Source organism: Anas platyrhynchos, chromosome 2 (assembly GCF_047663525.1).
Source record: "Anas platyrhynchos isolate ZD024472 breed Pekin duck chromosome 2, IASCAAS_PekinDuck_T2T, whole genome shotgun sequence".
Taxonomy (NCBI): domain Eukaryota; kingdom Metazoa; phylum Chordata; class Aves; order Anseriformes; family Anatidae; genus Anas; species Anas platyrhynchos.
In genome coordinates, this window is record NC_092588.1 from 23,151,805 (window position 1) to 23,177,415 (window position 25,611).

Sequence of the window (25,611 nt, forward strand, 5' to 3'; positions counted from 1 at the left end):
CAGTGACTACTCTTGTTTAAAGAAATGCCATTAATGCTGGCTATAAGAAACCACCACCTGCATATCACTATGCCAAACTAATTCACTTCAAGCACTGCTCTATCACCATCTCTTATCAAAAAGATATCAATTCATCAGTCAAGCATAGTCTAAAAATAGCCAAATAGTTTAACAATTATATGACAAATAATGTCCTCAAAATGAATGCCTTTACAGTAAACCCCTCAGAGGAGCATTGAAAGAACTGAATAACCCACAGGTACACAACCTGCAATGCGTGCAAACTTCACAATAATCAACTGTCTTTGAAATCAATTATCTGTATTTGTTTTTCTTTGAGCAAATAAACTTATTAACAAAAAAAAGTAAATTTGAAAAGCTTGCCTGAGGGATTTTTAACTGGAGCTTGAGAATAAGCTTTAGCATTCTGCAAGTAATGATCTGTACAGCAAGCAATCTGCCTGAAAATTTTAGACACTAGATCCTTTTTTTTGTATTTTATACATCCCAACAGATGTAATAGAGACTGTTTTCAACCTGTTGAGTAGTAACTGCAACTTAGAAGTATAACATTTGCATAGCAAAAAGAGCCAGCTGCATAATAGAGTTCCAGATTAGTAACCACATAACACCCTGCACTGACAATGTGCTTTCGCTTCTGTAGAACACTTTTCCAGTTAATTAGGATTCCTACTCATGAAAGCCTTTTACCTTGTGGAATTGATGACTCCCCTTTGGAAGGTTTGGAGCTGCTAACTTGCACATTCAGAAGCGTATCACCTGGTGAAGAGGTAGGAGGAGACAGAGCTAGAGTAAATTTCTGCAGACAGCAACACCTGTAAGATTCCTTTAAGAATATTCAATACTGGTACTTAAAAACAAAAATCACACACACACTAACATTAATCAGTACCTCAAAGTAAATTAAGCCATCTCCAGGAAACTTAAGAGTAAAATGAATACTCTATCTTTCATTATGTTGATTCTTATAGACAAATTGAACTCAAAGATAATTTACAGCCTACAAACTGAGTAGCTGCAGATTCCGAAGAATTCTAGCTAGTTTCCCAAGAATGGCAAGCAGACATCTAAAACAGAGGCTGTCCTTTTCCAGCTAAGGGTAGCTATACATTTCTGAAATGATTAGAGATATTTCTGACTTTCACCTTCCCATGAAAACATTAGAAACAGCTGATTCTTTTCAATTTAATCTTATATTAGGTGATACATCAAAACATATGCTGCGTAAGGAACTTTGCCTAGAGAGTTTACAATAGTCATGGATAGCCACAGAGTATACAGACAGCGGGAATTACTGTTCCTTGAAGCTGTTTGCATACAAACAGTAGGAAAAAAAAGAAAACGGGAAACAATTTATCCAATTTCAAAGCACTCAGTCAAGATTCAAACAAGAGTCAATTTAAAAAAAAAATAAATAAAATTGTTAAGTTCTGCAAGTTTCAATATGTTGTCACAAGGTACCAGATAGTAGCTAGGCTCAGTCTTTTTGCTGTTTAGCTAGAATATCATTTCATTAAAGAGATGAGTATATCAACAGGTTAGAAATACTCCAGAAAACTAAACTGTGTGTTTAGATTCTTTTAGCTTCCTAAATCACTTCTCATCTCCAGCCAAATATGAATTCCTATGCCTACACACTGCTTAAACCCATGAGACTACCTGAAACAGCAGCAGCCGTTGGAGCTAAAGCCTATTTCCTTATTGAAACCTCAGCTGCTATAATTGATTACCAAACTTCAGCCAGATGTGTCCCACCATCATGAACTGCGTTAGCGCATGTACTAATAAACCAGACAGTGAAAAAAGTCTGTATGTTAAGCAATGAACATAATCAGCGTAGAGAACTTGTAGGTGTAACCTTCCTACAAGGAAGCACTCAAAAAATTGAGTTGGTACTGCCTGCAAGAGTGCTGTGGGGTGAGTTTGAAGTTTCCAGGGAACATAATGGGCAGAATCAGCAGAGCATGAAGGCAGGAATGGAGACACACAGCCACACAACTGTGCAGCTACTGACATACCATACTGGTGTTGACACAGCTCTGAGGTGGAGGACATTGCCTCAGCCATTTGCTCCAGGACGTCCTCTTCTGAGCTCTCCCAAAACCGTGGCTCAAAAAGAGGGGGAGTTTTGCACAAGGAAAATTATCTTTGAGGTTTGAAATAATTTCCTCAAGAGTTACTACTCCAAATATATCCGTTATGCCTAAATAGTGACTGTTTTGGAAGTATTCAAAAGACATCATCTTTCTAGAATTCTTTCACAGACCTCTTGACTATCATACCTTTATTTTTTCTGAGACCAACGGGAAGTGATGGTGTAGGCATCAGCTGTTCGATGGAAACAGTAGCTGTGTTTTCTGACCCTTGGGGATTTGATTCTCCCGAGCCACCATCAGTCAACACCTTGTCTCGCTTCCGCTGCTGTCGCTTTTCTCTGTTACTGATTTTAGTTTCCCAGGTTCCTAATACGTTCCCCAAAATGAAAACATGATTAAGTTAGAGTGCAAACAGGAAAGAGCTTTACCTTGTCTCATATCAAGCTGAAGTCTGAAAAAAGCTTCAGTTTAAAAATTAGACCCAGCAGGCAACTTCAACATTAGCTGGAGAAAATGAACAACTGGCAGAATGTAAGTTTTTTCCTGGATGCAATACAATAGCACTTTGCTTCCCAAAGCAAACATGAATAACATAAGTTATTATATTATACATGACTATTCTCAGTTTCTGTAAGTTTAACTGTAAGAAATACAGTTAAAATCATTAAATGTTATTTCACAGATCAGATTTCCAGATCTAATATACAACTCGAGTTAGGACAAAATGAGTTTTCTGTTTATGAGTCACAAACAAGTAATAGCATTTAAATCAAAGTACATCTAATTGATTTTTTTTGTTTGTGTTCAGTACCTTCATCAACTTCCTTTCCATCTACACGTGATGCATCTTGAACCGTTCTAGCATCTCCCTTTGATTTCTTTTTTTTCTTTGACTAGAATAAAAATAAAACATTATCTTATTAATTATTTGGTGATTACTCATTATGTACTTAGAATTTTAAAAACAAAACCAAAGGAACAGGAGCAAACTTAAAACAGATTTTTTCTTAACAACCCTCTGTATGGACAGTCCCTTGAAAATTAAAGGCCTACTAACCAATACTTATTCCTAAGCATAAATTAAGACTGTTAAAGGGCATGAAAACCTTGTGCAGGACACAAATGGCAGATGGAGGGAAGAAGTATTTATGCTACAGAACACAAATCCTTGTGGAAGAAGCAATGCTGATAGCATCACAACCACAGAGAAATATGAACTGGTTGACAGACAGATCCCACTGGTAAAATCTGTATAGTTATACATGTACATGGAGCAACAAAGAATGACAGTGATACCTTAAATTACAAGCAAACAGGAACAAAACAAACAAAAAACAAGTTGGTAAGAATTCCAGCACGGAAAATTACTTCAAAGCAGGAACTGGGCTTAGAGCAATATGCATTTTTATTTATTTTAAATGATTCCACCTGTCATTGTTCCATGGCTATACAGGCAAAGATAAATGAATAGGAACATAGATGACTACCCCTGCAAGCAGTTTTGGTGCAACAGGTAATAATATAAAATGTTAAAAAGATACTATAAAAAAAAAAAAAAGAAAAATGACCCTAGATATTTGGAGGGAGTATATTGCAGAAAAACCTTTGAGTTTAGCCTTTTGATAAGCCAAAGCGATAGCAAAATGACTTGCCTGCCTTTTTCCAAAGAAAATACAGTACTAAAAAGCTTTTTGATCCAGTGAAGAGGTGTCTAAGAACCACTAGATAAACCTAAATGAAAAAAAATATTTAAGTTTTTAAAGAAAGAAGGCTATCTACTCACTTTAAATCACAACTTCCACCGATTCAGTGTTTCTGTATGTGAATACTCTAACAGGGGTATTTCAAGTATACTGAATGTCTTTCTTGATGTCTAGAGCAAGACTAGCAACTGGGTAATAGTTAATTACCAGCTTTTTACCTGAGTTCAGACTATGATTTGCAAGTCTTAGATGGCTAAGAACCATACACCAATCTCTCTAGGACTGGTAACAAATAAGTTATCACCACTGTTATAGCAGAAATCCTATGGGTCCACTACAGTATGCAGTGTACGTGTCTTTGAGTTAGCATGCCCCCAAAGTATCTCATAGCTTCCACATAGGTCCTGAAAGCAGCATAGCTTGTTAGTGCAGCTAATAAAAATGCCACTGCTTGTATGCAGTGCTGTGCCAGCACACCTGTAACACAGAACTGACTAGAGCAGTTAATTCACCACTTGCTGTACTAGGGGACCCACAATATGCAAGCATCCAAACAGAATTATTTCACAGACTCGCTCAGGAAACTACCTTTACCCACATACTGGCTGGGTAACTTCAGAACAGTCTCTAAAAGAAAAGGGCCTGTTTCAAAAGCTACCTGGGAAGAATTGGTTCCAAGAACATGAACAAGCCAAATCATTTCTCAGAGCACCTTCCAAGTAAAGGATTAAGCATGACAGCAGACAGCATGAAAAGATGATTATGATTTGCTTCTTGCCAGTTAAGCAAAGGCAAGGTTAGTGATCGTGCACCTTCATCCTCCAGTCTCACCTACACTGAGAACGGAAACTGAGGTCTTAGAATCTCACATCCACAAAGACATCATCACTCATCTGGTCTTTGACATGAAGAGAACACGTCAGAACACTTCACAAGTCTTTCAGATAGCAGTTTAAGATGACTGCTTCTCCAGGTTATAACTGCAGTTTCTTAAGAAATTCACTTTTACAGAGATAATGACATCAAGCATTACGTTTCTGATAAAAACATCAAAGCTTAACAGTTTTGAAAGTTAAGATTTTAAAAACAGTCCTTGTTAGTAACAACAACTGAGAATACAAATACTGAAAATACATTTGCTTTCCTAACCTGAGTTACTGGAACTATAATTAGGTATCTAGCTTATTCAACACCTGCCAAACCAAGTTCTGTACCCATCATTATCCTGGTAACAAACTGACTGCTAAAGGTTAAAGATGTTAAAGTGTCTCAAGCAACCTAGCCAACCATTTTGCAGAAGCCCTATTCATTCAAAGTGTCAGCTTCTGCAACGCAGAAAGCTGCCAGTGTTGGGTCTGTCACCAGCCAAGGAGCACATGAGGAACTTGGCAGGCTTGCCAAAATTTATGTCTGTAAGATACATGGTCCCCCATGCAAGAACAAACTATAGAGAAATAAGCCTTTCTTCTGCATTCTTAATGGTCTGTTTATTTCTAGTATCCAGGACAAGGCAGTTTTGTGTATTTTTTAAAAAAAGAACTGGCAATAAAGTTTTAAGATTCTACAGTCTCATCCAGAGAAGTTTTTTTTTTTTAAATAGAATCCCATATACTAAATGACTAAAAACCCTGTACTGCGCAAGTCACTGAAATTGAAAAAAGGGAAGGAACTGTTCTGTGTCAAGAGAATGATGAACTGTATGAATCAGCCACAACCTAGACATTGCCCAAAGCTTCCTTTCCACACAAAGCAGAACAAGAGGACAAAACCTAAATGACTACCCTGAAAAAAAACATGCATGAAACTCACAAGGCTGAAGGAGCTAAGAAATACAGAAACACGAATGGAATTCTGTTTTTCATCAAAAGCAAATATTTAAGCACAACAAAAAAAATCATACCCTTCAGGTCACAGATTATATGTATTTATATATCTGTATACATGCACGCACTACTTAAATCCTACCCATCACCTCCTACCGCCCACCTCAAGCCATACAAAGAACGAACACCTACACAGGACCCCTAACGTTCTTCTTAGCAGGCTTATAACGTTACAAACACAACAGCTGCCCCGAGAGGCTTAACCAAATAATTAGATGTCTGCAGAGTTACCCACAGCTTAAAGCAAGTACTTGGGGCTGTTTTTAATTGAAGGGTAACAATCAACTCCAGAGGCAAACACGCTTCCCCAAAGTGATAGGAAAACAATCTGTTGAACGAGCATCAGAAATCCATGTGGTGGTACCAGCCTCCTGCAGCTTTCATTTAACATTTCAACATTCAGTTTTAAGGTAAAGCTCAGGTTGAGTATTGAAACACCTTACCTGCCTGGAAACATGCTTAAGGTAAAGTGAAAGTTAAGAATAAAAATGTGGTTGTTCCTTCAGGATCACATTTTGTTCCGTTCTTGAAAAGAACAGTCTGATATGTGACTCATGGAGAAGATAAAGAAGCGTGCAGCATGAAATTTTCTGTAAAATGGCTTCACCTTATAAGCCTATTTGTCAATGATGAAAGCTTGCAGAGTACTATAGCCAACTGACATGATACAATTAACTTTCTGATAGTTTTCTTTTCACCAACAAACTATAAAAAAGGGTAGTCAAGTAAGTTAATTAGAGCTTGACTGAGCTAAACAAATTCCAGTAATGAAGTAGTGTTTTCTTTCTCGTGAACTCCTCATTATAGTTAGAGCAAAAGCACTTTGTGAAGGAAATTTTATTAGTTAATCCTCAAATATATCAAATGATTTGAGTCAATTTACTTTGTCAAAATACATGTATGTACATATTTAAAGGTTTTTAAGAGTGAGTTTTTATCATTCCTAATAGTAAAAAAATTAAAACAAAAAATGCGATGTTTACCAGACCAGAACAAAACTGGTAGCTAGTCTTCACTGTAGCATAAGCCAGGAAATATATTAAATATTCTCAGAAATCCATGCCAGTCAGAAAGTTTCGTGCACAACGTTAGCAAAAGAAACAAAATAAAGTTTTGCTCAGGGGCCTATCATAAATACACCTATGTTGCCTAGAAGAGAGAGCATTTATGGCAAAGCTAGAAGAGATCAGTCCTCACAGAGGAAAAAAAAATAACATTGTCTTTAGTATGGCTACCTAGTACATACAGCTTCAGATCAAGCTCTAAAAAGATGTTCTAATGCAGCTGTTCAATTTGCACAACAAGAAAGCTCACACCAGACTTCAAAGCCTGTGTTTGTCATCAGAAATTAAGATCTCTAATCACTAATGGATACATCTGACAAAAGAAATAAGTATGCACATGCTCTTAATCCTTTCAATGGTAGTCCCTCGATTGTTGGGCCATTTACAAGCCACTTAACAATACTATCATTATGCCGCATCTCCACAGAAACCCACAAAGATTAAACACAAACTTGATTTCTGTAGGTTTAACATCTTCAAACTGCAAACAATGCATCAGTGTTTAGCAGGGGGGTTTGTTTTGCTTGATGCAAACACTCCACGATAAGGCATGATCTCAGAAGCTGAGAAAATACATTAGCTCTTTCCAACAGAGCATTAGATTAATACTCTTCATATTAAAAACACGCCCCCCCCCAACTCAGATAAATAACTGGATTTCCTACCACAAATAGAGTTATTAGATATTGAAGTAACATGCATTAAACTTCACCATTTTCAAGTGCATAACTGACCTTTTCATTCTTCTTTTCTGCATCCAAAGGTTGCTTTGTATTTTCTTTACAGACAGGCTGTATTATTTCATCCTCAGATACATCAAGGAAAGACCGTCCATTAGGCTGTGTAAACAGTAAGTATAAATAATAAAAAAACTGGAGAAAGCAGATGAAGCAAAGCTTAGCCTACACAATGACTGAAATGCAACTACTTGACGGAAAAATGCCTTCAAGATTGAGTAAAACCCACAGAATTTTGCATAAGCACTCGAAATATCAACTGCAGTTCTCTATTTACCACATGTATGAATGAGAATGAAAAGAAAATAGAATTCCCCTCATTTCATCTGAATCTTATTCAATATAGGAATTACTTATTGAAATAAATTTCTGTAAGTTACCAGCCTTGAGACCAGCTACATCTGTACACGCCATAAGTTATCTAATTAAATGAACACATTTAGCACTTTGTGGCAGCTTGAATTTTTCAAATCATTCCGATCTGGAATAAATTTCTTCACTTTATTCCCCAAGTACCCGTGCGTAACCCTCACAGCTCACTTGCTCGACAAGTTAAACTTCCATAGTAGAACAGAAATTACAAGTTAAACATGCAGCATGAACAAAGAACATCCTGTTGTTCTTTTCAGATGGTCAGACTCGAGGGTAGTCATCACATCAGCCCACTATTTTCCCTTCCAGAGTAATTAAAGGAAGGAAATTAGCATGTATTACTTTCCAAAAGTTTCTATGATAATGAAGTTAAAAAATCTGGACAGTCCTAAGTCTTATTGTCACTTTGACAGCAGAGGCATATGCCTCAGCTTGCACATTCCCAATGCAAATATACAATAATTTCTTTAATGTTCCCAAAAGATGAAGAGTGAAGTTGTTGTGTTGAACAGGATTAAGCTACCTGAAGTTTTATACTGCTGTTAGCAATTACTCTCACTGAGAGAAATGCAACTGCCACAGGTATTAATTGATACTAGGTCCACACAACAAGCTTCTTGTTATTCATAATGATTCAGGTATTTAATTTTCACTCTAATTTAGGGTGTTAAGCATAAGTAACCACTCTACTTCATATTTGCTTTTATGTCTGGGTCAAATGTATTTCCTGTACAAGACATCTAGTTAAATAAAGTTTAAACCACCAGATACATTGTTCTTAGTTATTCTGTTTATTAAAAAACATGAGCTACCTTAAGTTCACATTAAACCAACCTGATTGCTCTGAAGCAAAAGGCTACATTACAAACTTGGTGTGACCTAAGTAATGAATACCAGCTCCTCTGCTTAACTGGGAAGGGAATTTTTTCTTGCCATTTTATATTATGCTTACAGAGCACCCCTGGCACCAGTGTGTAGCATAGTATTGCTTACTGTAGTTAGCTAGCATGCCAACTTGTTATTTGTAGCTATTAATAGAAATTGAAAGATCAGATCACCTAACCCCTCTCCTCCTGCAACAGCTGGCTTTGAACTAGACCTTTTATATCTAGCATGCTACACTCCTTCCCTTGGCTTTCTGAAAAATCGTCTTATAGATCTGTCTCGCCAAACCCTGTCCAGAAGTTCCTCTCAACAGAGCTCACAGTGCAAGACTCCACAGGGACACCAAAGATCTGATGTTCAATCTTGACAATAACCCGCCGCCAAAAATCAGTTCTCAGACCTATTTTTCCAGATGCCATACAGACAGCTACGTTGTTAGTGGTGCAACGTCGTTTTAAAACCCATGATCTTTAAGATTGTAAGGTAGAAAAAGAATCTCTACGTTATTTACTGGTAAGTCTAAATAACAGATCTGCTGCAGTATTCTAGTATTGCTATCGGACTTTGTCAGAAATGTTAACAGCCAGCTAACTTCTTTTAATTCTATACATTGCTTTGCTTCTTTGGTATAACATATATACCTGAAGTTTGAACAGCAGTCTTTATCCCTCTCAAAATTTCAACACAAAACGTTTAACACATGGAATTTGTAAAACCTTCATCCGTTTCTCTTAAGTAATAAACTAATTCATACCCATTAAGAACCCTCTGGAAAAATTCATCCACATGACTGCTTAAAACACTGTCTGATCATCTGATCGTGTAGACCATGACCATTAGAAATCAGGTTAAAAGCCTGAACCGTCATACATTTCTCCCTGAATATTTGCAATATTTGCCTCTTTGGTGGAAGCTTTCCACATTTGATTTCTACCCGCAGATGAATCACAGACTTTAACCAAAATTCATGTGACCATTTTTGGGTATAACGAAGATAGCAACAGAAGCGGGAAAGAAAAAAGCTTTTCCAGAGTACTGAGAAGTGTTTCTTTTAAAAGACAACTACAGCTAAAAAGACAAAGTTTAAAACTTTGCAGTAATATACTAAACTTCCACCAATGGTATTAAACCACTCAGATTGGGCAAGTTATTATATGCCATCTTTTTTTTTTTTTTTCCCTTTGTCCTAACAGAAATAGGGAAGATGTGACAGCAGAAATACTGCTGTCAATAACAATATTCATTTCTGAACACACTCCTGGACTTGCCTGATCTTAAAACTCCAATGTTTAAACAACCCTTTTTCCACACACATTCCTCTTTGAGGGAGTTAAGGTAATCCAGAAGCAGAATAGAGGTTGTGCTGACATTAAGTGCTGAAATGAAACTTATTGTTCTTTAAATACAGTACAATGCTACGGATACCTCAGTTTCACATTGCAAAAAGCAGTAATGAAATTGCTATCAAACATTTTTACAAGGCCATATTAGCCAAAGTCCTTGGTTACACATTACAAAGCTACACCTACTTACATTTTTTTTTGGCCAATGAAAGAATCCATTTACTACTATTTTCTGCAAGCTTTTCTTAAGACAGAAACTAAGCAATTTTCTCTGCAAGCCCTGGACAAGCCTACAGCCTTCTAACTGCTGCAGTTTGACAGGTACAACACGTGAGTATCAGTTAGAAGTATGAAAAAGTCTTTATGCAGTCTATTTCTAAGCATAATAAGCATAGCCTGAAAAGTTCTTTGAAGGAGGAGGCCAAGTAAGACACGTTCTCAAATGAATGCCAAAGCTTGTACCAAAATTAAACTTCAGTGCGTGGCCTATACTGGTCGGGGGTACTTCAAACAATAGGAAATATATTGTCAGGTTGGTATTTTCTGCATCTATAAATAGAGGGATGAATGGCTTTCTATAAGCTGTAGCTGAATACAGAAGAATTTTACTCTTAAGTTTCGATGATGTTTTCCAGATTGTACAGAAACCATGTTAAGATTAGTTTCACCTTTTTCTTCTGAAGATTTAAAAAGCAGAAGAGAGGCGCAGGAATTATTCATAAGGGAAAGGAACTAAAATCAAAGATCAAGAGATTTTTGGAAAGGAAAAAAATCTTAATAGGGGCTAAAGAGCTCTGAGATGGAAGACAAAGCGCTCTCTCCCCTGCCAGGAGCTAAGGAAAGAGGGCTTGAGGTTTACTGCACATCTACAGAGAGAATCTGAAGTGAGGCTACCATGACGCTACCTTGCTCCAAGCTGCTGGAGGAAGCCAGGACTGGCTCTCTGAACTTAGTGCTCATGAACGCTAAATCATTCATTTGATCTCAGTCTACCCACAGCAAGTCAATAAACAGAACACCACAGATACTACAGCATCCAGGCAACTCCCTGCTACTCAACTCCACATCGTACTAAAAACCTCAGTTAAATTGTACCGTACTTACGAAGGAACCAAATAAACCCAAAGACAAGAAACAAAGCAATAATACTCTTGGTACAGTGGAGAACATTTCTGATCCTGACTGATGAGAGCGTACATCACCCGCCCCACAATGAGCTCAGTAACCCTACATTAAAGTAACCCTACGGCTTTTAATTAGACATCTGCAGTGTGCTTTTTAATGCTCCAGACCAGTTGCTCTAAGCTTTCTGTAATGCCTGTAATGGAAATCTAGACCCTGGCATAGCAAACCCTCTGGTAAATCTACTGATAATAGGCTTACTCTTTTTCCCTCACAGACCTCATTATTAGCACGAGCGTACAAAAATACAAGATGAAACCACTACACAGCCTTCGGTAGGACTTTTTGCTGCTTCTCTCAATTTCCAATGTGATTTTAAATGTTTTTCATGGTGAAACAAGTCAGAAAATCTTGGAATGTGCTAATACAGGTCCCTGTGAACTTATGTTGGATAACGAGCACGAGGCAGGCCTATTTAACTTCACTGCTGATACAAACTTATTTGCACTGTAGTTAATGATTCAGTTTTTTCATTTTCTTTCCTGTAAAGTTTTTTTTTTTTTTTAATCTTATCTCTGCATTGAAATAATGGATACAAAGTAATACGAAAATAACTTTCCAAATCTTAAGAATACAGAATGATATCTTGACAGCTGAAAAACTCTTTTACTCTTTTTTGACTATGAAACTATTTGCTTTTCCATAGCCTTCACTTCTGCTATTTTGTGCCTGAGTAAACCAAGCTGGAAACAATACAAGTATTTATATTCACTGAAAATGTCAGCTAGTTAAGTTTATACACAACACAAAGCTTGCTTTTATAAAGCCCTACATTGCAGAACGTTGTCAATAATGTATCTATTTCTTCACTCTCTCTTCTGTTCAGGCATTTTTCAGTGTCTCCAAAGATGACTTGCAAGAGTTTGTGTTTTGTTTTTATCCTGGAGTTTAAATAAAATATGAAAAAATCTGGATTATTTCTGGGATTAGCCTGTTTTCTAGAAAGCATAACAGATCTATTAGGCCTTGGAGGATGTCCCTTTCTGGACAGCAACAAAACACTGCATCTTTAACGTGTCTTCTTCAAAATGGAGACCTAGCAACATTTGAAAAATTCTGAATCACAGTGCTTCCTCTTCTTGGTGCCTAGTTATTAGCCTACTGCAACTTGCAGAATCAGCTCCACTGAGTTTCAGGAGTTCACTGCTCAAAGACAGTTTGGTGCTATATACAGACTTTTGTATTTTTTAATGGAGAGAAGGCTAAAATATCTTAAACAAAACTTCTCAAGTCTCAGTATTGCCACAGAACCAAACGAAGGTACAACCCCTTTCTGTACCTCCTTTTTCTGGTCATTAGGCAAACAATTCATATTAAATTTCGCACTATATAATTAAAAGACATAGTTGTAAAAGGCAGGGGACATCTGCTGCACTTTCATTCCTATAATCCATTTGGACGTAAATAGGATTACAAACATACCAACAACATAAAAGCTATTGAAGCAATCCCTTCAAGTCCCAAAACTATGATAATGGAAGCTTGAAAAGGACAGCTGATAATTTCTGCATTCAATTGATTTTCTCATGAAAACACTGTCAAAGACACACGATTCCTACATCACAGACCGAGGATTAAAACAAAAGACAGCCACGGTCTGTTTTGAAGGGGCTGCTGAGAGACAGATTTCCTTATTAAAGGAGATGATCCTTACTGTAACAACCCAGGCGTGTTCCTAGGGAGGCAAATTCACCACACGCCTGGTGTTAACGTGTCCTGCCGAAAAGGCGCAGCAGCAAGCCTTACTCAAGTTTGAATCATCGCAGCCTTTACGAGGCTTCGAACCGCCTGTACCTGCCTGGGCTGAGACTCCTGCCTTGAGAAGCTGAACCACGGTAAGGTCTCTGCTACCAGTTCCTGATCTGGTAAGGTTTTGACTGGCAGTAAAAAGACAATATTGAGAGTAAAAATGCAACAGTACGGTGTGCAGACATAACCCACAGCTTCATGAAAAGAAGCAGGGAGAAGCAGGGAGACCTCTCTTCCTTCTCCAGGAGGAAAAAAAGCCTCATTTTCACCTAAATGCTGTTTCTTTGGTGTTCCAACCCCCCTCTGGCAGCCGAGAGGATCCCAGCAGACACCCCCCGCCTGCACCCCCCCCCCTCAGCCCTCACCCTCCCCAACTCCCCGGCTCCCCCTCTCACCCTCGCCGCTTTCTCGGGCAGCTTCTTCTTGCTCCTCTTCTTCTGCTCGTCTCCTTTCAGCCCCAGCTGCCCCGCCGCCTTGCCCGGCCCCCCAGCACCACCACTACCACCGCCACCACCACCGCTGCCTGTCAGGGCCGCCGCCTCGTCGCCTTTCCTCTCAGCCCGGCCGCCCGCTGCCTTCCTGCGGAGGCCGCTGCCGCACACCAGGGCCAGCAGCAGCCCCAGCAGCCCCAGCCCCAGCGCGGCCGGCAGCCCCAGGGCCAGCCAGGTGGGGAGGCCGTGCGGGTCCAGGCCCAGCTCCAGGCCCAGCTCGGCTCGCAGCAAGCCCAGGCCTCCCGCCAGCGCCTCCCGCACCCGGGCCGCCGTCTCCTCGGCCTGCTGGGCCGCCGCCTGCTGCCAGCTGCCCGCGGCCATCGCCGCCCCTCACGGGCACGGAGACGTGGAGGGAGGGAGGGGAAGGAGGGAGGGGGGGGGGTAACACGGAGCCGAGGCGGGCGCTCACGCCGAGCGCATCGCGGCCGCCGCCTGCCCGCTGAGGGGCGAGGAGTGGGGAGGGAAGGAAGGAAAGAAGGAGGAAAAGGGGGACGCGGAGCCTCCGCGGGACGCGGCAGCCTCTGCCCCGGAGGCAGCCGGGTCTCCTCCTCTTCCTCCTCCTTCCTCCTCCTCCTCCCCGCAACGTCAGCGCCCCGCCGCCATCTCCGCCCCCTCCTCCTCCTCCTCCTCCTCCTCTTCTCTTCTTTCTCCTTCCTCCTCCTCCTCCTCAGCACGGGGAGGCGGCCTCGACGTGGCAGCCGCCGAGCGGGGCCGGGCGCCGCCCGGTGGCGGCGGGGGGGAGGCGCCCAGGGGGCTCCGAGGGGGCTCCGAGGGGCTCGGGGGTCGTGGTGCTGAGGGAGGGAGGCAGGGAGAAAGGCAGCGAGCCCTCCGTCAGCAGCCTTTCCACCGGTGTTAAAGCACCTTCATGCTGCTTTAGTCCCCCTGAAGAGGAGTGTGTGTGGTAATTAATGGGTTGTCTCTGCTCATAGCAACACCACAGCTGTCCCCGCTTCTTCTCGGCCTGCAGATGTCAGCGGGGGTTTTGTGCTTTTGTAGGGCGAAGCCTTCCTGAAGAAGCCTCCCCAAACCACGTAAAGCCCCAGGGCCTTGGTGCTTGTGCAACGCCGCCCCAGCGCGAGCACCTCTGGTCCTGAGCCTCGCACACCCCACGTAGAACATGCGAACCGGCACGTACCTGCGTGACGGGTACAAGGAGCAGCCAAAGCTGCCATGAGGCAACCTCCAGGTTCTTGGGGCGGGCAGGGAGATGCTGCCTCCCGTCCCGCTTCAGAGGCCCGCGTTGTGGACCTCCAGAGGCCTTCTCTTTCACAGAGAAGGTTTTTAAACATGACAGTGAAAAATCCGTGCAATTTCGAAATATACTAGCCAAGGTAGCGTAACAACGTAGATGCTTTCCAAGTGCCTTATTTCCTAAGATCTCAACTCCCACAGCTGGCTTAATATGTGGAATGAATTAGTGAGCTTTATGTAAAATACCACTGGAACTCCAAAACTTAATTTATCCATGCACTTGAAAAATGAGCTCTCAAAAATTTGATCCCGAATGCATGTCCTGATTTTATTTTTATTTTTCAGAAACTTGGTCTCAGAGCATCGAGGGTTCCTGTGGAATTTTAGATGTCGGACCCCTGGAGCTGACACGGTCGAGAAGCTTTACAGTGACTGCAGCTTTAGTCTTCTGCATTGGGACATTGCTGGAAGCTAACGGCATGTCCCACTCTCTCAGTTTGCAACATTACTTCCAAGGGGTGTTCATCTCTCATAGTCTGGCAGAAAGAAGCCTGCATGGGATTCTTGAAATCTGAAATGTAGTAAAATAGCATTTGTTTAAATAGCACAGTGATAGCTTACACTGTTTTTGTATACTGGTAACTTTGCCATATTTTGTAATGTCAGTATATTTTTCACGCACAAGTATTTATGTTTAAAAAGTTCATAGAGTTCTTTGTAAAGTATTTCAAAAGAGCCCTTGAGATTTTTTTATTATTATTATGCCACCTTTAAACAGGCAGTCAAGTGCTACTTGTCTAATTAAGTTGGAATGAAAGGTATTGCTGAAAGTAGTTGTAGCAACTTTCTATGGCAGAACACTTTACTAATAGATGGTTGTATATTTTTAGAAGGTAAACTTAATTAAAAGCCCTAATACTTTGTCTTCTGTGCTTTTATGCTTTAGCATAGACTATACACATGTATTGGGAAGTGTTAGCTATCATGGTGCAGGCAGTTGCACAACTGAGCCCCCCTAACATGCCAAATAAATTCTTATTCTGTAAGTAGTTGCTTACTTTAGATACTGCCTTACACAGATAGGGGTGGCAGAACAGTGATCATGTAGTTTTGGTACAAAATACGTTATCTGAAAAGCACGTGCAAATTTTACAGCATTGTTTGGCTACGATTTATTTATTTTATTTATTTAAAAAACAAATAAACAAAACATAGATTTTGTTAATTCTAAATTTGCATAGGCAAGAAAACACTGCAAGAACTTGATGACTCTCTGTTGCAAAATATAAGCGGTTGAATTTAAGATCAGATGAAGTTTTTGTGGCCCCGTGGCACCACCGAGTGGCACCACCGTGAATAGCAGCGCAGTCGTAGGAAACAGATTTGTGTAAAAAAGGTAGCAGATCTGCCTTGAACATAGCCTCTTTCAGTTTGCTTGGGATGGTGAAACAAATGAATCTGAAATTTATTTTTTTATTCTGAGCTAATGTGATATAGCAATAAGGAGACATAAAATTTGTCACTGAAATATTTAGCAGGAAGATTGTGTTTTGGTAACATTAAAAATGGCAGGAACATACTACTGAGACTATAAACATCAAATAAAGCAAGCAATCTATTTCATACTAATTTCGATACAAACAGCAGTTTAATGTTAATCTTCAAGTCTCTTAATGGATCTGACCAAAGGTATCCTAAGGACACTTTCTGGCAGTGAGGAATATAAAATGTTTCTTATATCATTCTCCAAAGAATCAGAGCAGAAGGTTGATTATTCTCATTACAAAAGAGAATACAATTACAGAGCCAGAAAGAATAAAGATAAAACTTTTTTTTTTTTTGTAATCTCTCTTCCTCATTTTCTTCTTCCTTCCTTATTTTACAACCATTATTAAGCATACCCTGTATAATACCTTTCCACAGCTCTAAGCCTAAACAGAAAATTATTTCAACAAAATTTGAGCTGTCAGAAGAGTTTTATGAAGGAATATACAGAAGCTGCCCAAAAATATTTAAATCTCAGCACCTATTCTTTGATATGATATGTAGAAAAAGAAGAATGAATGCTTCAAAAATATTAATTCAACGAAATTTTATGATTATCATAAATGAGCATGGAAGCCGTATGTCCTTGCAGTTCTGGATATTCTTTAGGCTAGAAGCCAGGTGGATATAGCAGAAGCAAATTAAGCCTCTCAGCATTTAAAGAGAGAAGATAGAAAGAATCCCAACAAAACAAATGTAAGGTTTATTTCATGTCAGGAAATTGACAAATCTTGGACAAGATTTGGCTGCTGTATTATCTCACATACATCATGTCCCCAAATTACTTTAAGGTGATCACAGTATGCCATTAACACAATTTGGAGCTAAGGCTCAACCCATGCTTTGCATTCAGACTAAGCTGGAGTTTTAATGGGGCAGAGTCTAGAGCTCCACCTGGAGTCAACTTGAAAAAGGATTGCTGAAGAATTCCTCTTCTGAGAACTTGGTCATGGGTTTCAGAGTTCAGGCTAAAATTAGGCTTAGGGACAGGGGACAGACAAAGTTTGTATCTCTTTTTGCACTAGGGAAGGAAAGGGGCTGCAGAAAGAATTACTCTGAGAAGTTTCTCATGTGGGTGGTGGTTAGGGGCCTTAGGCTAAATCTCAGTCCACAACTGTGCTTAGGGACTTGGTTATGTTTTGGTTTCAGAGAAGGAAGAAAGTCTAAAGATCTGTTTGTTTAGGGATTGGAAAGGGACCGCTGAAGGACAGCAGGGGTTGAAAGAATTGTTTGCTGAAGAGATGTTCACCTGGGCTATATCTGGGTATGTCAGGCTAGGGCTCAGCTGACACCTAGGTTTGGATTAAGGGTTAGAAGAAATACAAGGAGTGGGATTTCCAGCTGTAGTTCTCTGGCAAAGGGGCTGCCAAGGGGAAGAGTGGGTTGTCAAAAGGCTTCTCCTCTGAGATCTTTTTTACCTGGGCTGTGGCTGAGATCTTATGCTGAGCCTCAGTTGGGATGCAGACAGATTTATCTGGGCTAAGGCTAGGATATTTTGGGCTAAATCTCACTCAACTAAATGAGGTTAAGGTTTAGGTTAGGGTTAGGATTGGTAGAGAGACAAAGCCTAGAGCTCCAGCTGGAATACATTTCAAAAAGGGCAGTGAAGGTAAGGATTGGGTGGCAGAAAATATAGTGCCTGAGACTGTGCTCCAACAGGCAAAGCTTAGGGGTGGTGTGCTAAGCTTCAGCTGTAGCACAGTTTTAGGGTAAGAGAATTATTTGTAAAGGAAGAAGGCATGGATTGGGACAGGAAAAGGGCTGTTAGAGGGAAGAGGGACATAGAAACAGAATTCTCCCCTGAGGATGTATTGATCTGGGCCATAGCTGGGGTATTTTAGGCTACGTCTCAATCAGCATATAGGTTTAGGTTTGGGAGAGAGACCAAACACAGGATTTCGTTTGGAGGGAGGGTCTGTTGAAGGAAGGTATAGGGTGAAAAAAAAGAAAATAGTGCCCTGAGGACTTGTTCATTTGGGCTGTGGTTGGCTGTCCTGGGCTAACTCAGTGACCTCCTCTTCTCACAGTAGTGAATGATTTCAGCAAGTCTTGGGACAATTTAAGTTTTTCTACTGCAAAGCCTCAGGAAATATTTCTTTCCCACTTAAGGGGAGAGGTAGAGGACATTTCAGTTAAAAGATGAGTAATCCATGCTTTGCTTTTACCTTGTAAGTTCACCTTATTTATTTTTCCTATTGATATGTTCAGCTTGTTGAGCTGACACAGAATCCCAAATCAAAATTCACTGCTAAGGAATACTGTCTTCAAAGTATTTATTCATTTTACATTATTTTTTTTATTATTGCTCACATTCTTGCATATAACCATATCATGCAAATGTAGAAACATTCTCATAAAAATCATGATCTTAATTCCCTGTATGAAGGGCAAGTCTGTTCTCATTAAACTTTTGACATAAATAGTGCTTAGCCATCAAAGCTAAATTGTCGTTATGACTGATGGAGCTCATGAGTGTCTTGGGAGGTGAAGAACACTTTGGCAGCCTGTTCGCATTCAAATTTCTATCAGCCTCAAGCGCTGAGAAAAATAAATATGCAAAGACTTGCTACCCAGCTGGGAATAAAAAAGTTTGAATTAACAAAATGCAAACACAGAATTATAGGCCTATTAACTCATATCTGTGGTAATACAAAATTGTTTTCTGTATTTTGTGAAGTGTACATTAAATATCCCACGTAATAGGTCTTCTAACATTTATCTTTGGAGAGTTTTCACAGCTTCATTTCATAGGCAAGACAGTTTTCCTAATACAGCCTTTCAATCAAGAGGTGGTTGCTGTTTATACAGATGGAACCAAGTTGGCTTGAAACTGCCTGGTTCATTTTTTAGCAATGCAATTACAGAAGCAAAGTGTGCAGGCTCATTTATGCAATTAACCTTTCACACTACAGTCTACAGTTTGGAGTCTCCTATGCTGTCAGTACCTGAGGCAGCTAGGAACAGGAGGCAGGGACATCAGTGTGTTGTAGACCTCTTCAAGCTCTTTTAGTTGTTCCTCTAGGTTCTACCCCATATAACTATGTTATAGGCATGGGCTAGTTTCTGCAGTTCTGACCTAGAGGTCATTGGGAATATCCCAAAATATGTTATCAGAAAGCTCCTGTTCAAGGAAATGACAGTCACTAAGGGAAATGTCTCTGTTTCAGGGAGCTTTTGATGTAGCACAGCTGGGGCTCCCATAGGAAGCCAGGTCTGGGTCAGGGTGCTGTGAATCCTGAACATCCTTGGCTGTGAGGAAGGACTGCCACAGAGGAGACCTGTTCTGGGCTGCTGTACTCTTGAAAACCCTTCCTTGCGCTAGGATATCATGGGTTTTCAGTCCCTTTTCTAGTAGGTGAAAGCTGCTGGCCCTTGGGAGGAGAAAAAACAGCCATGAAACTATGAATAATACATGGAGCATATGTGGATTCAATCTGCACTGTCAATGCTAAGTCTGGCATTTCCTAACTTTTGGGTACTTGATTTGGCATTCTTAGTTGTTCTTAATGTGAGAATTTACATACCAATTAGACTTTTTAGAAAATCAAATAGGGGAAAAAAAATCTAGCTGATCCTAAAATCTACTTCAGATTGAAAATATTCTTATGGAGAGGCCTTACTAAAAAACAGCCTCATTTAAAATTCCCTGGAGCTTGACTTCCTGAAAGATCACTCTAAAGGCTATATCTACAGTGCTCAATAAAATAATCCCAGGGATAGTTTCAGCTCCTGGCCCTTGGGTGGCATGAGCTGACTTGCACCCACACTGCTCAAGACTCTCCTATAGCTGGTGGGCTGTGGCCACACTGACTAGGGCATGCTTCTGTTTCATTAGGGTACAATGTGATGCTAAGGTATAACTTCTAATTTTTTTTTAATTATATTTTTTAAAGTCAAACTCTAAAAACAATGCAAAGGCTGTGTTGCAGCTTGCCAGACCGATTTTTTATAGAATGAAATTGAGGGGTGTGTTGCTGTGCACCATAAGGTTCTGTGAAGACGTTTAGATCATGAAAACTGTAGGGCAGAGCAAATGAAACTTGTGGAGGTCATCTGGTCCAACACGACTGCTGAAGTGGGGCAACCTGGAGCTGGCTGCAACCTACAGCAATTTTTTGTCATTGGAAATTTGATTGGAGTGGTCCAACACAAACCCAGTAGTCCAACACAAACTAATAGTTAAGGACTGTGAATACTCAGAGTAAATTATTCATGTTTACTCTTTTTATTGGACTCAACCTATTCAAATGTCTTACACAGACAATGAGAAGAAGTGTTTGCTTTTGAAAATTTCCTCTTAGACATTAGACAAGCTCAACCTGGAAATCTGAAGAAGGGCATGAAAGAGGCCATCTAGATTTCTATGAAGTTTCATGCAGACCTGATTCCCAGTGTGATTCCTAGCCTGACTGGGACTTTTTGGGAACCATGTGGTTGTTACTTAATCATTCCATGTGTGGTTTGGATCTAAACCAGAGAGGTACCATGCAGAACCTTCACATTTAGCTTTACAGCGTGAGTTAGGTTAGCTGACCCCATCTATTCCCATTCCCTGCTCAAAGCAGGTCTAATTATGAAGTTTGACCAGGTTGCTCAGCCTTGCCCTATCAGGCTTTGAAAATCTCCAAGAATGGAGATTTTTTGGGATCCCTGGTTTTGGATTTCAGTGCTTGGCCGCACTCATTGTGAAGGATGTTATCTTTATATCGCACTGGAATTTCCTGTGATGCAGCTTGCAGCCATTACCTCCTGTCCTTCTGCTGCACACATTTGATAAACGTCTGGCTCTGTTTTCTTTATAACTCTTCTTTAGTTAGCTGAAGGCATCATTTAATTCCCCCTTAGTCATCTCTTCTACAGGCCTACCAAAACCAACTCTCCTTCCATGTCGTACACTCCAGTCTTCTAAGTACTGAGAAAATTGTGAATTTTACACTGAGGGAATAGACTTATAGAGCCTGAAAATCAGTAAATAATTAGTGTTGTAAATAAAATGAAAGCTGGTAATTAAATAGGTATGCGGGGATGAAAGCTAAACCAGAACAATGGAGACAATGGCAAAAATTCTGTTCAGAAATGGCAGAAACAATATTGGCCAAAATGTGAAAGGTGACTTTTTTCCTGTTCCATTTAGAATTACCTCTTTTCATAGAACCATAGAATATCCCAAGTTGGAATAGACCCACGAAGAACATTGGGTCCAACTCCTGGGTCTCCAAAGGACCACCAAAAACCAGACCATGTGTCTGAGAGCATTGTCCAAAAGCTTTTGGAACTCCAGCAGGCTTGGTGCCATGACCACTTCCCTGGGGAGCCTGTCCCAGTGCCCAACCACCCTCTGGGTGCAGAACCTTCCCCTAACCCCGAGCCTGACCCTCCCCTGTCCCAGCTCCATGCTGTCCCCTCAGGTCTTGTCACCGTCCCCAGAGAGCAGAGATCAGCACTTTTTTTTTTTTGCTTAGTCTTCATCTTTTGCTTAGTCTTCTTCTCATTTTAGCTTAGGCTATTTTTAAAATGTGAGAAAATATTCTTTTGAAACAAAAATTCATATTTTAAAGTTTTTGGCATTCCTGAACAAAAGCATTTTATTGCAAAGAAGTTGAACTGTTTCAACCTGTATGGATTTTCCACCCTGTCTGCTAGCTAAAACTGCTAGTCAGCACTTTGATTCAAATTCATGAACACTTTCCTTTAGTTCTATTTTTACCAAATTCACTATTAATTCATTCTTCTATATATTGAACTTTAGAAGCATTTTATAGCTTCAAAAAGGTGAACTGGCCTAAGTGTTTCATTTAAAAAAAAAAAAAAAGGAAAACCTAAGAAATCACAGGTGTTTAGCCTCCCCATAATCATGAACTGCTATGATGGAGCTGCTGCAGGATGCACACCACATTTGCGAGCACTATCCTAGCTTTCTACCTGCAGCTGTGCTGACTTTGTGCTATCACCACATCTTGCCAGCCTCTGGCCTCTGACTTTAACAAACTTCTGCATGTCCTCCTGTCTTCTTTTCTTCTGTTTTATTTTAAAAGTCCCTTTGAAATTATACAAAATATTCAATCGCCTAGCCTAAAGGCTAGCTTTTATGATACTTAGTTTTATTACATGTCATTTATGGAGACTGTTCAACAATTGCTGCCCCATTTTTATTGTGTCTAAAATAGATATTCTATTTCCTGTATTAAAATCAGACTCAAATCCTCTCATGAAGTGTGGGATATTCTTTGGGGAATTATACTGAACAATAATAAGAACATATTCTCAGGATATCAGCAGTCTGAGTGCATTAGGGAAGAACTAACAGATGCTTAAAAATCTTTACAAGACAATGGATCCCTATTAAAATCCAAGGTGATACAATTACGCGGATGCCAAAGTGCCTCTAATAGTTACATGCAATTCCTAATGCTGATGTCTGGATAATCTTTTAAAGTATTTCTGTTTATGGGGAGTATTTTTTTTTCTCAAAGTTCTGTGGGACAGATCCTTCTGAAACACTGCATTTCTTGCAGTAACACTCAGAGCAATGAAGAGAAGGGATTTTTTAATAGGCCAGCAGATGGTACATTTATTCAACAGGGCACACATAATATACTGTGTGCTCCACACAGGACACTAGTTTTTTTTCCCCCCAGCTTTATGGACCTGTTCCTTCTACTGTCTTTTCCATGACCTCATCTATCTGCCCTCTATCCCATCCTGTTTCCCTGCATCCTGCCCTGTTTTCCATTCCCAAGTTATGCCCGAACTCTTGCCCTTTACTAATTCCATACTCCATATAAATCATTCACTAATTATTTTTCATTAAACATATCCCAGTACAATAGATAACTGAACATGAAACAAAAACTAACATATAATATAGTTAAAAGGTTTGCTGTCCTTTATTACAGATACTGTATATATGTGTTGCATCTTGCTTTATCTTGATTGTGTTGCAGTGCAAACTCTTCAGGGCAAAATAATGCATGTTTTTTACTGTAACATTATCATTTGTTTGTGGGGTCTGGTACACTGGAGTCCTGTTGATGATGTGCTATGGGGCACATTGTTGCTTTTAGTTACTGCTGTAACGACCCAAATACCTGAATGGATCAGTCTGGGAAAAGCATGAAAGAAGCTCCATCTGCTCCACTTGTTAGCGAAGAACAGCATCCTGTGATAAAGAAGGAACATTTGACTTAGTGTACTCTGGTTTTGGCTCTTCCTTAGAGATCTTGTATCTGTCTTGGCTGCTAAGAAGCACCTGGCCCATTTCCAACCTGGTTGAAATGTCTGTGTAAGCTGATAACTCTCCAAGCATCAAAGACATTACAGCAGAAGTTGAATGATCTTTTGGAACCGTCTTCTCCTGAAGAAGGTGAGAACTGGAGTATGTAATGCTCAGAAAAGAGGAAAAGATGCTGTGGTGCTGGAGAAGGGCAGATTTGGAGAGAAAAGGATAGTCAGGGACTTACAGTGTCAGGAAATTGTCTGGGATTACTTAAACAAACAAACAAACAAACAAACAAACAAACATCTTCATTTGGTCCCTGTGCTCCCTTCATTATCCTCAACCATGATAGCAACTACTTGCAATCCACTAGGGCACAAGGGAAAAGTGAGAGCTGCATTGATAGTAATGATGACACTTAAAATGGCTGATTTCCTTGTTTTATCTGTAATTCTGATTAGTTATGTGACATTTTAATGAGAAGCCACTGACTAGGAGCACTGCATGTGGTTGTTAAGACACCACAGTAAAGTATTAGAAAACAGGATTCCCAAGCTTGCATTCGTTTCATTTTGTCTGCTGTAAGAATGTCAACAGCTTTATCTAGCACTGATGAATGATGCAGATCAGCCAGAAAGCTCTTCACCATAGTGCCAAGTAGAAAAAACAGGCGAGCAGCACCTGGAGAAATATGCTGAGGCTGGACAAGCGTAGCTCTCCATGCTGTGCACTAATATTCTCAGCCAGAAGCCACCAAAAGAATAGGACTTAGGACTGGTTTTCTGCTTTCTGAAGGTGCAGAACTGCAAGGGGAATTTAACTGGTCTAGAATTTGACTGCTTAGAGAATCCTCGGATAGTCCAAGTTCTTCACCTGCTTATTAATTGCACTGTGCAGTGAGTTTCCATCATGGGAACCCACTCAGATAAATAGTGTACAACAAGACAGTTCCTGCCACTGAAACCTTACTTTATGATAAGTCTTGTTAGATATCTCCTATCCCATCTACAGCGTTTGAAAGTGTTTATTGACCGTGTAATCCTTGGTCAGTATCCAAGGGTTCTGGGTTTGCAGGCACAATGTGCAGAGAGCTGGGACCCTTTGCACACAGAGTCAGTCCTCTCCCCCAGGTACTCAGTGCTTTCTTTCAGAAATGTTTGCCATGCCCTTGGCCCTTTTGTGCCTCTCTCCCAACTTCGGCACCTCTGCAGCTTTGGAAACTTGGCTATGTGATAGCAAGTGGAAGGAATTTTAAACAAAGACAAACTACCCAGAGACCAGGGGATTGAAATGCTCCTTTAGCAGAGAGGCTTAAGGACTTGCCAAAACCATGAAATCATGTCACGAAGAAAAGTGTCACAAATGATCCCATTGAGCTCAATATGGGGCTTTGTATTGGCATGTGCCTGTGAATTGAAGCTCAGACATCCAGAAACTAGGCTACAGAGAGGCAGGAGCAAGTTCCAAGTGAGTCTCAAAAGATTTTTTTTAGTTCTGCCTCTGAGTTGCCAGCTGAGAGGGGGAGGGATCAATGTTGTGCACGAGGAATAAAAACATCACCCCATATTTGAAGTATATTTGCATGGTTTGGGTTATGTCTTCCTGACACCAGTCCAGGGCAGTAAAATCAATTTCTGATCCTTAAAAAAAAAAAAAAGAAAGGTATATTTTGAATATGCATTTTTTGTTTTCTTTCTGATTTTGTTCCTCCTGACACTAATTAGCTGCAGCACGTAAGACAGAGCAGCTATTGCACAGCTCTACTTTTTCTGGGCACCAGGCAGCAATACCACAGAACTGTCTTTGCACTCGCATGAACCCAAGACGGGAACAAGCAAGGGTGGATTGAAAAAAAAGATGAAAGAAAACAGCTTAGAATTTAGAGGAGGCTGAAAAAAAACCTCTGTTTTTGACCACTCAGGAAAGGTTTGGTGCCTGGGAACCTTTGCCACCAGAGAGCAATGGAAGCCTTTAAGTACACACATCACCCACTTAGTTTAAAAGACTTCCTTGTCTATCACTGAATAACATGGGCTGTTCTTTCATATTTGTTCTAAATCCAGTCTAAAGAGACTGAAGATCAGTTGTGGTAGCCTTAGTCAGGCTCTCAAAAAACTGTAACCCAGATATACA

General features: G+C 40.2%; 1 protein-coding gene across 2 annotated transcripts in view; it reads right to left on the reverse strand.

Annotated features, from left to right (window-relative positions):
• Positions 1–13,980, reverse strand: part of MTDH (metadherin) — a 31,827-nt gene extending 17,847 nt beyond the window's left edge. The window contains exons 1-5 of one of the 2 annotated variants that reach the window (XM_038174335.2): positions 13,431–13,980; positions 7,502–7,606; positions 2,929–3,010; positions 2,304–2,483; positions 712–780 (exon numbers count right to left, since the gene is read on the reverse strand). In XM_038174335.2, the coding sequence (XP_038030263.2) occupies positions 712–780; positions 2,304–2,483; positions 2,929–3,010; positions 7,502–7,606; positions 13,431–13,847 (853 nt within the window). In that variant the 5' untranslated portion in view covers positions 13,848–13,980. The remainder of the gene's footprint in view (positions 1–711; positions 781–2,303; positions 2,484–2,928; positions 3,011–7,501; positions 7,607–13,430) is intronic. The other variant, XM_038174334.2, reaches the window with a different exon arrangement.
• Positions 13,981–25,611: the final 11,631 nt, after the last annotated feature.